The following is a 14,833-nucleotide window of genomic DNA, read 5'->3' on the forward strand; positions in this document are numbered from 1 at the left end:
GAAGTATATTTCAGTCCATTCAAGTAAGCAAAACTCAACGAAGTGCACATACCATTGTTAATTGACTGTTAATTGCTATAAACATAGGTTCAGAATTGTTTATTTGTGATTTGCGTTGCCATTGATCTTACCTAATTAATGCATAATTACATAAAACTTGATCACTGATCTACTGATAACACTGGCCGACTGAGGGCGTATTTTTCTATCTGTATTATCATCTCATGAATATTAATTTTAATAATTAACACAAACAATTACAATAAAAAATGGTTTATAAATTGAACTAAAAGGAAAACTATACATGCGAAAAACACATTTTTTTTCAAATTTTAATGCATTTTCAGGAAGCTTGGGTAATTTTGGGCAATTTTTGCTGAATCTTGGGTAATTTCGACCCAGTCATTGCCATTGGGTAGGCCTGGCCTTATAATATATCAAAAATTGTGAGTGGTCACGCTGTCACCAACTATCCAGAAGCAGAATCGCATGGCCGGACGCACTCTTAGTGAAAAAGTTTACCTCCATTAGTGGAAAAGGAAAGGCGCCTTTTGCGTTTGGATATACTTAGCAACAGAAGGGCGCCCTGTACGTTGGGCACGAAGTATAGGAAACTTGCATGGTTAAAAAGAAGGGCGCCGCCTACGTTGGGCACGACTTGCGCCTCATTTTTACAATGCGAGAACTCTATCTTGTATTTCTAGTGTCTTTGGTGGTCACGCTGTCACCAACTATCCAGAAAAGGTTAGTAAGTAGGCCTGCCTAGGCCCTAGACCTTGAATTAAAAAGCAAAAAAAATAAAAGTGTTATTTTTTGAAAGCAATAGAAAATGTGTGGTTTTTTTTTTATTAGATCCAAAGTGAAACAATTGACTGGTATAAGTACCGCAGCGATTGGTGTGTAACGACGTTGTAAAAAACATCTGACTGAGGCAGCTCGTCGTGTTGATATTCGAAATTGGCGCCTAACTAAGAAAGAAGTCTAGGTAGGCCCTAGCCGCCTGGCCTACACGAGGATTAGGGCCTAGAATAGGCCCCTAGATCTACCCTAGTAAAGTAGTGTTATGGTTACATCTCATGAATCCATCGCAGGTGAGGACATAGATAGGCCTAGTTAGGCTAGCCAGAGGCCTAATAATAATATTAAATAATGCAGATTTAAATTTTATAATTGAAAAGCATTGGTCTGCCATATAATGGTCCATGGATCCTTGTTTGTGGTGCTTGCCTTTAACTTTAGGCCTACCATAGGTAGTAGTAGAGTAGCCTAGGACTAGGTAGGCTACTAGAACTAAATATAGAACTATTATTATTATTATTGTTATTATTATCTATTATGGTTAATACGAAACCAATCACAGGGAGGATAGGGATACTCGGCGTTGATTCCTATAACCTATTGAAAGGCATATATAATTTTATTATATTTTGTTATTCCAAATTTATTATTTAACTATTTTAACGAATGTTATTCGTTAAAAAAAAACAAAAAAAAACAAAACATGGAGTTAGCCTAATTGTAGACCTAGGGCTATATCTAAAACGAAAGTCAAAAATAACCACCGATCACTGAGAATCTGATCTGAAGAAGAGCAACAACGTGAATGATATGTAAATTTCAAATCATACAGTGTTGGAAGTGGAAAAAGATATCTAATAAGCATATAAAAACTGTAATTGGCATGTAAAATGTAAAGTTTCCAGGCCCGTATATCCAATAGTTGGGGTGTTAAGAAGAGTGTGTATAACGCACCCAACTAAATTTGATACGGTCCACATTTCCAAGAAAGTCGAGAATGTACTGAATATAAATTTGTGATTTTGAAAATAAAATCTTAATTTTTTACATTTTAACCAGTAGGCCTGATCTACTCAGTCTGTCGTAATTCGGAAAAACGCATTTTATTTAATTTTTAAAGTTTGGCTTAGGGGCACCCTGTGGATGTAATCTATCATGGAACGTGATCAATACTCCAAACAATTTTTCGAAATATGAAATTATTATCAGAGTTACGCATTATTATATCCGACCATCCAACCACTAAGCATAGAAATTTTGGCAATCAACCAATCACAGAAGACATTTATTCATATTTAATTGCTTTCCCAGCTGGTGATGGTACAATGAAAATGCATTATTATTTTTTCTGAAGTTAACTTAAAAGTTGTGGTCATAAGATTAATTTTAGAACTGCATTATTAACAAGATTATTAGGTTAATCTTTCCACGTCGGCGCGTGCACTGAAAACGTTTTTGTTTTTGTTTTTTTTTTTAATTGGATTTAACATGTGTATAATGATTTTGATAAACAATGATAATTCTCTGTACTATCTACTAAACATTTAAAGAATAAACTTCCTTATGTTGTGGTCATATTAAACTGTTATAATTTTAAAGAAGACCATTCAGCAAACAACATAAAACAAAATTCCCACGTCAGTGCATGCATAAAACGTATAATTTCCTAAAATTTGGATATAGAGCGGACTTCCTTATGATTTAGGCCTAAGGAAATATAAATGTATATGAATCTGAACTTTGTAGGTGAAAAAGTGTTCTCCCTTATGTTGTGGTCATATTAGAATATAATATCATTAAAGACCATTCAACAAACAACATGAAACATACATCAAACTTTTAGGTTATAATTTCCGCTTCCGAGCATGCATATAACATAATTTTTTAGATATATGATATTTTCATGACAGTCGAGAATGTACTGATTATATAACTTATAGATAATTACTGTTGTCCGATTTTGTGCATTGAAAATGTGACGACGAAATCGGGATACGGGCCTCGGTTGACATTCATATCAAAGGGCCTGTTAATTAACCTTGCACAGGAGCCTGTCGTCACCTGATACGATGCCTTCTCCTTATCATCACATCATTATCTTCATCATCACAATTATTAATTTTCCATGCTAAAATGGGGGAAATCTATTAATTCAGTGTGTATTCATCAATAGGAGTCTCGTAATGCACGTAAGTGCATTTCTCAGCATCTAGAAAAAACAAAACTTTGCGAAGCTAGGAGAACCCCAAGACTGCTGCAAACCACCCCCCACCCTAACATCTAAAATAATCTTCCAGCGACAAGCAAACATAACGTTTTCTTTCCATGACCCCGCCCACTCAGGGAACCCATTATGTACAATAAGGTAAAGCTCAGTTTCCATATAATCGCTCACCCTATCGGCGACAGTCGCCGACAGTTGTCAGGAAGGTTGAACCTGGTTCAACTTTTCCAAATGCGTTGCAGATGCAGACGAGTAAGGGTGCACTGCCGTCGGGAGGAAGTCAATAATTTTGTCGAGAAACACTGCTTTGAAAAAGCATTTTTACCGTCCGACAGTGCCATTTCCGAGCGTCTAGAGGAGCCTATTCTCAAAATTTGCTCCAAGGGCCACTGATCCTTAGGAGCGCCTTTCGGTGCCCCTACCCATATTGTCCAGTAGGGTCCTCGCTCTATAGCACCCTGATCCAAAAGGGCTTTGCTGATACAAGACAGCATAATGTGTCACTGACATCAACTGTAGGACATATATTAATCCAGCGGGTTGGGTTGCCCCGACCAGGACCCCTGCATTTGTAAACATTTTTTTTTAAATGGAGTCTGAATAAGTGTCATTTCCGTGCATCTAGATGTACCAAAATCATAATTTGCTTTGCGACTCCCAGTATAGAATAGACTATAGGTCCTTGATTAGACCTTTGTGATGCCCGTGAGGGGAGAGGGAGAAGGGAAGCATAGCTCACGTTGAGAGGAAGTCAGTAATTATTTGTAGAGGAACACTGCTTTGAAAAAGCATATTTTTACCATCTGAGAGTGCCATTTTCGAGCGTCTAGAGGGTCATATTCTTAAAATTTGCTCACGTCCTCAGCCCCAACCATGCTGGGGCTGAGGTGGGTGTAGACAATTTCTGGATCCGCCCCTGAGGTTTCAGCATGCCTTTTGTAAGCCAGGACCCAGTAGTATTTTTTTACATTTCTTTACAGAGGGGGGTTCGTCCGAATCACCTGAACCCCCACTGGATCCGCCACTGGCTTTGTGGCACAGCTTTCCCTCTGATACACCTTCCTTTTTCCTTTCCTTCTTTCATCTTTCCCCCTTCACACTTCCCCTCTGTTTTCCCCCTGCCACTATCTTTTTTAACATAGTCAAACATCATTTTCAACAAAAATGTCAATATTTTGAAATTTATTGTTATTGGTCACTCTGCTACCTACATTCTGTATACTCTATGTTTCTATTTAAGTTGTTCTCTCTATGGTAGTCTGATTCTACTGTAGTTCTAAGGGACTGTCCCTTCTAAGTAAGAATGTTTCTATCGTTTTAATTAAAAGGTTATTCAACTTTGTGGCTTAGTTTGTGGAGAGTCAGCAACCAATACTCACCTACAGTATATAACATGATGTTCGGTATCCTTATTAAATTGTTTATCTTTCATATATCATCTTCCTGTCTAAAATATTTTTTCTGTTTCTGCTTATTTTTCCAGTTAAAGGGCAATATGGCACCAAATAAATAAATGGAACGATTGAGTACAGGCCCATGACCAACTTGAGTATTGCTGGGAATCAATTTAATATCTAAATGGGAAAATAAGGTGGTCCCACTAACCGAACTGGCCTGAAAAATATTGTTTATTCCATTTTTTAACTTTTTATGGGAGCATTTTGCAAGCAAGAAACTATATTTTTTATTGTTTATTTCTGCTTTAAGAAATTTGAATTAGCAAAAATTGTGGGAAAATTTACTTTATTCCATGATTACGCACCAAAATTAAACAGAAACAAGTCTAGGAGTACCAAATAGAGCCAGTCAAAAAACTTATCAGGAAACTGTAAACAAACACTAAACCACTTCACACTTTCATCAAATTTAAGTGCAACTTTTGATTCCAGTAGGATCTTCCCTCATCCTTCTGGTTTACAGGACTATGAATAGAAGAGAGAAACAGAAATGAAAACCATACCTTGCATAGTCATTATTTTTTTGTTTGTACTTTAGTTTTGATTTTAAATATCTGTAAATCAACATGTGCTACATATTGACATAACATAAACACTACACTATGTAGACCCTTTCAAGAAAAAGTGCTGTTGTGGTTGCTAAGAAACTTGAAACCCAGACACGCCCACAACGGGAAAGTTGTAACATCCTGAAGTAATTCTGGTGACGCTAGGATGTGGGCACTACAGTAGGCAGATATGTTTTGATTACAGGCTTGGCGACAACTTCCGTGTGACTGATATAATGATATATCGATCTCTATGCATAATTGGATCGAACACACAGTATTAAATGCATACTTGGCTTCCTTTGGGAGCTTTATAATTTTGCAGCTAATTATTGTAGTCAGTGCATTGGCATTCAGAAATACCAGGTACCTTCCTAAAAAACAGATCCTATGTGAGAACAGCCAACATTGTTTGATTGCCTTTTGCCTAATTAAATTGCAATTTGTTTTAAAAATGCTAATGCAAGTCTAGTTTTAACTTTCTATGTATTGATAGTAAATTAGGATGCATCGCCAATTTGAAGGTAGAGTATTTAGAATAAATTTAATTGCCAAGACATACATGTAGGCATGGACTCATAATATTACAAAATACTGTACAGTGATGCCTACATACTTTTACAGTGCGGCTTAATGGTGCGAATTTGTGCTGGTCACTTGTTTGTTGTTTTTTTTTTAGTTAAATAACATTACATATATTTTCAATATAATTCGAAAATTGCAACATAATTACTTAAAATATATTTGTCCTCAGGCCTTGTAGATGAAAAAACATTGAATACACAAATTGAACAGTTTTGATGGATTTGTGGAGATTCCATATACAGTAAATTACCAGTGAAATGTATTTATTAGACATGGTAAATATTAAATTTGGTTTAATATTAACATAATATTTAAATAACCATTAATACTGTTTGGTGTTCTCGTTATTATTTATATACATATTTAATCATAATATGATTAATTAACAATACTACACTTTCATATCACTGATATATACCAGCTTGTTAAAAACTTTAAATTTGTATTTATCACTGTTTTGCTACCTTCATAATATTGTTAGCGTTGTCTTATTAATATGAACCACTAAAAAAACATCCTTTTTCAAAACATTCTAATAAAAAAAACATTGATTTTTATTTGTTTATATGAGTATAATTGTCCTTTTCCATTCAGTTTCTACCATTCTGCGTATACGATAATATTGTATTTCTAAGTATTTTATTCATTTTGTTTTGTTCCATTGTAATTACTGTAATTATTTTTCTAATACAGTGCAAACCAAATTATCAAAAAATATTATATTTTTTGACTAAGTAAATCTTTCTAATCTTCATTTACTTTTAATTTTGATGTTATGAGCCACTTTTTCAACATGTATTAAAATTTAACAATCATTTATTGCAATTGTAGCCATTTCTTATGTGAAAATAACCTACTGCACACCAAGATCATATCAAGTTTTTTTCACATGTGAAAATTGTGAACTTTATTATTGGTTGGACACCCCTATGAGCGTAATGGGAATATCCCATTATGTGGGCGTTACTTTTGCACATAAAGCCTATGACACCTTACATCCTGTGGAACAAATTGGAGAGCTATACTGAGGTAGTGCTAATACATGCGTCTTAAACAGTAGGATCTTCATCATCATTGTCATCGCACAGGCTTTTGGAGGAATTGTGTCGGAAATAAAACTACCACTGAGATACTTGAATAATATTATTTCTCATTCAGGATTTTTGTTAATAGTTGTGTTTGACGGTTGGAGAAGTGGAAAATTGAAATTCATATTAAGTAGCATGATGAGGTTTACCTGGATTTTTGCTACATTGTTTTTGGTTCTGTTCTGCAAAGAAGGTATGTTTTAATTTCTTTTTATAGTCCTACCAATTTAGGACTATCGTATGGTATCTTCATTGTTGAAGTCTTTAGTAGCTCATATGATATGCATATACCATGCGCAGTTTGTAGAATCATTAGACCTTACCACTTTAACTTCATTGTTTACATTATATGAGTTTTCAAATGAAAAATGATATCTAAATGCTCATTATTATCTTAGTTTAGTTTTCCATTTCAAATGTGTATAATAATACAGTTTCATATTCACTTTAAAAAAGGACATTAAATACAATATTATCTTTCTATACAGATTTTTTTTCTACAAATATATATTTCAGAAATGATAACACGACTAAATTTATGTAATAGTGAACTAAAGGGATTATGCATGATCATTTAGGCCACCAAACCATTAGCTTTGGGTTATTGAAGTAGTGCTGCATAGCAATCTGAAGACGATAATTTTTGCTTTACAGCAATTCCGTTGGAGTTTTCATTTTTATCTTATATTTGCATTCAATTTTGCCTTTGTGATTTTGTTTTTGTTTTGTTTTGGTTTTTTTTTGTAATAAAAAAAAATTAGAGAAAATAATTCAATAAAGATATATTTTTCATTAAATAAATAGAACAATATTTCTTTAATTTGTCTTTTTAGACACCAGTTTACTTTGTTGTATTATCTATCCTGTTAGATATGCCTATCTGTGTTTTACTTCATGAACATGTGAGGTATATGATGTGCAGATGTGATTGTAAGTGGGGAAATTGGATTTAAAAAAAAACTGTTTTAAGGCCCTGTCTGTGTTATAAGAAACAGTATCCTATTGTCTATAACCTACCTTTTTTCAGAGATCATTAAATTTTAAAGTGTGTTACTGTACAGGAAATTGTAAGCTTTGTAGATTTAAACTGGAATTACGTTTGATGAACTTGACAGTGTTTTTCAAAATGAACCAATCAAAATTGTTGTGACTAATAATAATAAAGGTTTGATAAAAATTCACAAAAACAATGACTGTATTCTAAATTGATGTTCAAGAACAAAGGAAATTATTAAAATAATATAAATAGTTGCACAGTGGATAGTGAATGTCCGTATTCTAAATTGAGGTTTTTTTTATTCATTATTTTTATTAAAAGTCAATAGAGGTCAGAAAAAAAAATTAGTCGTAGAAATTAAAATACAAAATGTTTTCTGTGGACATTTTTTGATCTAATATTTATTTAAAGGTTAATCCTTCATTTGTGATCCAAGTTATGCCAATTTAATTATTCAAATGCTAAACCATTGTGTTTGCCAATAAGTGAAATATAACATCATGCCACATGAAATTTAGAAGTACAGTACTCCCAATTGAATACTGTATATTCAGCCCTATAAACCCTCTAGTTGAAGGCTCTACTCCCCTTATTTTTTTGTAAGTGAAACCCTGGCCTATAAATGCAGGCCCCGGAGGAAAAAAGTGTTGGTATACAACTGATTTTTCTTTAAGTTTATCCATAGGCCTACTGTCAAATTTTATGTGACAAATTATGGGCATGATTATGTCATATTACACCCAAATATGGGCTTATCACATTTATTTGTCACTTAAAATTTGATAGTGTGGACGAAGTTTACGAAACGATAAGGTTGTTTGACGAAAAGTCAAGAATCGTAATGAGTACAGGTTCATGAATATTTAAAAACTGACAGAAAATGAACATAACCTTCCTTTCCACCATTTCCCCTAGTTTTTAAATATTCAAAAATAAGTCTCTCATTCCGTTCCAAAGTTTCTTGTCGAACTACCTGTTTGTGTCAAATCAGTTATACAACATATCAACTTTTTTTCCCCCTCCGGAGGCTGCCTTTAACAAACTTAACTTTAAATAGTAAAATAGTTAACAGTTCAGTATGATTTTGTCAGGATTTCATTCTGCATCTAAGTATTGTGTTTATCAAAAACAAAATAAAATATTTCATATGAAATATATTGTCATGGCTGGTGGACAACCTTCAATATTAACTAAGTTACGATTTTGAATCACAACTAAAAACAGCAATGAGCCAGCACGCAGGAAAAATTAATTTTATGACAGGAATACTTTTGGATTCAAAACAATGCAATGCAATACCTCGTTAAAGATGTCACTTCTTCTCATACATGTTTATGATGTTTGTTTAACTGCACAAAACCACTGAGAGGTTTCCTTGCCAGCAAAAGGCATGTAATTGTAATGATGTAATGTTTTTTCATTCTTTCACTTTCATGTGTACTGTAAACTATAAACTGTATCTTATTTGGCTTTATACAGGTGCTTCATTTGATTTTCAAATCCTTGGCTATCTTGAGAATTGAACCCATAACCCTAAAATTAAATAGCAAGCAACTATTGTAGTGCTCTACTTTAATACTATAGCAATTTTAATAAATATTTTCCATAGAAATTTAGAAAATAAGATTAAATATATTTAATCTAATTTTTAATGAAGTTTGTAGTTGGTCAGGTAGCTATATTGCACAATAATTAATAAACTATATACAGTAAATCACAGAATCGATCAATGTGGTGTTTTGTTGACAAAAATTAAACAAAGCCCTAATTTTCTTTTAGAAGTTGACATCGTCACGTTGTATCCAGATGGATGCAGAAATATCCATGCTGTTACGAATCCTAAAAAATCATTACCAACGTTATTAATTAATGCTAAATACATATGATCACTAATTAAGACATATGTTGTAAACAGATTTGCCTAATGGAGAGTGGCTAAGCTGTCTGGAAAGGGTGGGGGAGGTAGTCTGGAAAGTTCCAGTGAGGTGTAGGAGTGAAGCCAGGGAAATACCGATACAAATTGACCTCAAGCATTCTCTTTCAAAGTGTGTAATTTTCTTTTGTCTTCATGGCATCTATGAATTATGATGATTATATTTAACCTTCAGCCATGAAGTGAATTACAACATTATAGTCTTGATATGCCACGAACATCAAAAGGTAGACAATAAACATGGCGTCACATCAAAAGAAAATTGTAGTTTTCTACAAATGTAAAATTATTGCACTGAATAAACAAATTGCATTCGAGGTCACAGGACTAACATTTAAATAATTATCAATTTTCATAAATAAACAGGTACTCTGGCTTCTGTGTGTTACACTTTTTTTAATGAGAACACTGAGGCTGAAATTATTTTTAAAAATAAGAACAAATTGAGTCTGAGGTAAAAATGTCAAATGAGATTTTTATTTAAAAAAACTAGAAAACCAAAAAATATCTGTTGTTTATGTGTAGGTGTGACTATGAAAAACAGTAGGCCTACTTTACAGTGTACTGTACTTACCATACCTGTCATTTGGGGCCATTTTTTTCCGGGCATTTTTTCCAAGGCCACTTTTACCTACTGTACATTCCAGTGCAGTGTTTATTGCTGTAGCATAATAATTTTCTATGTTTGAGAATTGTGTAAAATAAGAACAAAATAAGAACATTTTAAGCCTGAAATCGGCCAAAAAATAAGAACACTGAGCCTGGGCAAAATTTTACTGGTTCTTATTTTAAAAAAGTGTAGTCTTTTAATACTGTGAAAAAATAATAATTTGTCAGACTTGTAAAATTAGTGCACTGAATGAACAAATGGCATTGGAGGTCACAGGACTAACTTAGAAAAAATATAGTTATAATTATCAATTTTAATGAATACGTAAGTAAGTACTCGGGCTTCTGCGTGGTAGTTTTTAATAATGTGAAAAAAATAATAATTTGTCAGACTTGTGAAATTAGTAAACTGAATAAACAAATGGCATTGGAGGTCACAGGACTAACATAATGAGAGAAAAATAGTTATGATTATTAATTTTCATAAATGCATAAGTAGGTACTCAGGCGTTGGCTAGTATTTAATAATGTGGGAAAAAAAATTGTTGGTATTCCGCTTAATTGAACCAACACCCTTAAAATATTGGAGAGGAACACCATGCCTGACAGCCTACAACTTGTAGTAATTACAAGTTCATCCCGACACTGGTATCTCCAGTAGAGCCAAGGGAATCATGAACAGCTTTGTTAATGATATCTTGGAACATATTGCCAGGGAAGCATCTTATCTTGCTCACTACAAAATTAGATATTTCTGTGAACACCGTTTTAGTGCAATATTAAGAAAATATTGAATGTTTACAGTAGATGAGAGAGACTCTTAAACTGTATAATGTTTTTTTAATGTTTTGTCATTAAAATCGCAATAAACAAGTTCCACAGAGTATATGAAGGTGCAACAACCTTATTGAATAGTTGTGGTGGTCTTATTTATTGCTCATGTGATCAAGTCAATGACTCTGTGTTACAGAGATGTGAAGTTAGAGCAATTGGAAACCATGTAAATTGCTCTTGGGTAACCTATCTTCTGCCATCATAGTTGTCACTAGTAAATTGGCAGACGTGCAATAATTTTCATTAGAAACTTTTTGCTTGAACCCCAAGTTGTCGCATACTGTAGCCACAATATAAGGATAGCCTTACATGCCCACAAAATTAGTCAGCTGACCAATGTATTTTCAATGTTTAAAACTGTCGAGGCCCCATTGAATGAAACCATGGTATTATAGTATATATTTTTTTTTTTAACTACAATGTTAGGGCCCCTCGTGCATGGGGGCCCTGGCGCTCCGCCCCCATCAGCACCCAAGCGTGATGCCACTGATGTTCTCTGCTTATCATGTTCCCTTGTAGCTCTTTTATATTCACTGCTGATTCCTTAAAGCTTACTGTAATTCCTTGTATACAACATCAGATACTACAGCATTTAATGTTTTGAAATATTACGACAACTGCATAGCAATAAAAAATAATAATTGCCTATAAAGAATAAGACTACATAATTTCTAGATGCAAACTCTAATAGTTGTTAGTGTTTTTCTCAGAAGTATTAATAATAATAATAAACTAATAACAAATGCAAAAGGTTGTACAGTACATCATTCAGGATAATGTAATGTTGGTTATAGCTGGTTTTGTTTGTTTCAAAGCATTTTTTGAATGTAATTCCTAGTTACTGTGTGTCTGTTTCTTGGAGATGAGGGGGTGGGGGGATTTGGTGTACTGTAATGATGTTGGTTTCTTTGTGTAGTGTTCCAGCCTCAGGTTGCAAGGTAATGTTGGGGTGTGGAGAGTTATCACTGGGCATGCATACTTCACACCTCAATAATAAAATTATAATTGTTTATGTGTTTACTTTACTCAGTGTTTAGTTGGATTGGATGTAACCCCTCGATAAGTAAAACTGACTATGTAATTGAAACACAATTAAAATGCTTGCCTTAAAGTAGGAAGCCTGACAAAATCAATCCATTTATCAACTTGTTCTCTAATTGCTTCTCCCCAAAGAATACCTTCAAGGTCAGTGCTATAGGATGTGCGTGGTTGCTATAAGCAACACAAATAATACAGTGTATAATTTGATTGAATTAAGGAATTACAATGTTATGAAGTAATTTTGCAGCGGATGTATCAGCGAGCCAATTAATATGGTAATAAATTACTGTACATATGTTTGCGACAGGGAAGCTATATCAAAGGCTTAATTATTATCAGAGTTTCCATGTAAAAATTAAACATACAAAATAATTTTTCTACTGCAGGCCTGGAAAATTTTGAGAAAATTATCATTACGGTTTTTTTGTTTTCATTATGAAAAATAGTAAAAGAATGTAAAAATGTGTATGCATTAAGGTAATAAATCAAAGACATATAAAATAAATGTAACACGAATGGTTGTAACATTTTTATAACGACAGTTATCGGTATAAAATTTCACAGCCAACATGAAAAATAGATATACAGTAGGTGTACTATACTCCAGGTTGATGATAATACAGATGGCAAGAATGTGAATAATAATTTTATTTTAAATCTACAATGATAGAAATAATAATATCAATTCAAAACAGATGCACAGATTATGCATATAAGTGATTGAACTCCAAATAAAGAGAGTCTATGATTCTTAATCTGTGTTGGTTGAAACATAAGAATTATGGCCTCTCCCTCTCTATTATGTTTATCCATTGACATCTGTAGAGTAAGCTATATTAGATTTATCCATTGACATACAGTAGCGTAAGTTTATCCATTCACATAGGGTAAGCTGCATTACGTTTATCCATTCACATGCGTAAGCCGTATTGCATTTATCCATTGACATGCGTAAGCCGTATTGCGTTTATCCAATCACATGCGTAAACTATATATTACATTTATCCATTGACATGCATAAGGTATTACATTTATCCATTGATATGGCACAACCTATATTACGTTTATCCATTGACATAGTGTAAGCTTTATTTCGTTTATCCATTGATGTGCGTAAGCTATATTACGTTTATCCATTGACATAGCGTAAGCTATATTACGTTTATCCATTGACATAGCATAAGCTATATTACACTTACCCATTGACATAGGGTAAGCTACCGGTACATTACGTTTATCCATTAACATAGCATAAGCTATATTACAGTACGTTTACCCATTGAGATGTGTAAGCTACATTACGTCTATCCATTGACATAGTGCAAGCTATATTACGTTTATCCATTGACGTAGTGTAAGCTACATTATGTCTATCCATTGATGTAGCGTAAAGCTATATTGCGTTTATCCTTTGACATGTGAAAGCATATTACGTTTATCCATTGACAAGCGTAAGCTATATTTCGTTTATCCATTGACATATCGTAAGCTATATTACGTTTATCCATTGACATAGCGTAAGCTATATTACTATACGTTTATCCATTGACATAGCATAAGCTATGTTACGTTTATCCATTGACATAGCATGAGCTACATTATAGTACATTTATCCATTGACATAGCATAAGCTAAGAAATTTGTCTGTTCTTTGTGAATGCCTGTCTGTTGACAGTAGTATTATGAGCAAGTTGTAGCTGAAAACGATTGTCACTCGACACAAACTTTGTGTCACACTCTTACATTTTGCAGTCGTAAAAAATTGTGTCTGATGGCGTGTGTTATAGATTTTTTATATAATAAATTTATGAGAAATTTTTAAATAGCATATTATATCATATATTAGATGTACATGAGGTTAAAAAGAATTTGAAGATTTTAATTCCACATTCGAATTACATAATTTATATATCTAAGTAATTTATTAACTTTAAATTAACAGTTTGAATTTTTTTTTAAATCCCCCCCCATCATTTTTCAGACAGAAAATAACAACTATCCTGTATTTTTATTCATGGTTCCTTAAATTGGCTGGTAATCAATTTGAGGGTTTTTGTAGTAAAATATCTGTAAATCAGTGAAAACTATTTTTTTTGATCTGTTTCTCATTGGAAGCTAATAGTAATAATTTATTTGGATCCTTTCATGTGATTTCAAAAATGTATTTGATAGTACATCAATAATATTAGTTTTTTGAGTACTATTATTACTTTATCTTACATTTGTATAGATTTTTTGATAATATGCAATTAATGTTTATTTAATCATAATATTTATTAGAATAAGATTAATAAGATGTTATTTCATATATTATATAATTATCAAAAATGCCACTCTTTTAGATGGAGACAAAAGTTAATAATAATTTATTTAATCCTGATTCTAACTGCAGTAACAAACTAAATTGAGGTTGATGTTTTTGATGATAATAAGTTGGTATATAATTAATATTCTTAAAATTACTCTGAATTTTTATTTTGCTTGCAGTTGAAGCTTCATTATGGTATATTTGTAGTTTGAAATTGCCAAAATCAATCAATGACAAAACATATGGCAGAAGATAAAACTGTAGTTTCATTGTTGCCTAATATTGATAACAGTTGTTTGTATGTTGGAGAAACGAAAATTTATATCACTCTTCACATTACATTTAATGTCTTGAAATTGAAGTACTAATTTTCTACAAAATGCCATCTTGCGTAGTACAATAGGAGTGTTT

General features: G+C 32.8%; 1 protein-coding gene across 6 annotated transcripts in view; it reads left to right on the forward strand.

The window, feature by feature from the left end:
• The first annotated feature begins 712 nt into the window (after positions 1-712).
• Positions 713-14,833, forward strand: part of LOC117104912 (protein kinase C-binding protein NELL2-like) — a 51,135-nt gene continuing 37,014 nt past the window's right edge. Inside the window, exons 1-4 of one of the 6 annotated variants that reach the window (XM_033245827.1) lie at positions 713-744; positions 853-1,091; positions 5,782-5,887; positions 6,771-6,893. In XM_033245827.1, the coding sequence (XP_033101718.1) occupies positions 6,836-6,893 (58 nt within the window). In that variant the 5' untranslated portion in view covers positions 713-744; positions 853-1,091; positions 5,782-5,887; positions 6,771-6,835. Of the gene's footprint in view, positions 745-852; positions 1,092-5,781; positions 5,888-6,619; positions 6,894-14,833 lie in introns of those variants that run through there. The other 5 variants (XM_033245828.1, XM_033245830.1, XM_033245831.1 and 2 more) reach the window with 5 other exon arrangements.

This window comes from Anneissia japonica, unplaced genomic scaffold, assembly GCF_011630105.1.
Source record: "Anneissia japonica isolate Jap-2015-1 unplaced genomic scaffold, ASM1163010v1 scaffold287834_len5846547_cov211, whole genome shotgun sequence".
NCBI classification, from domain to species: Eukaryota; Metazoa; Echinodermata; class Crinoidea; order Comatulida; family Comatulidae; genus Anneissia; species Anneissia japonica.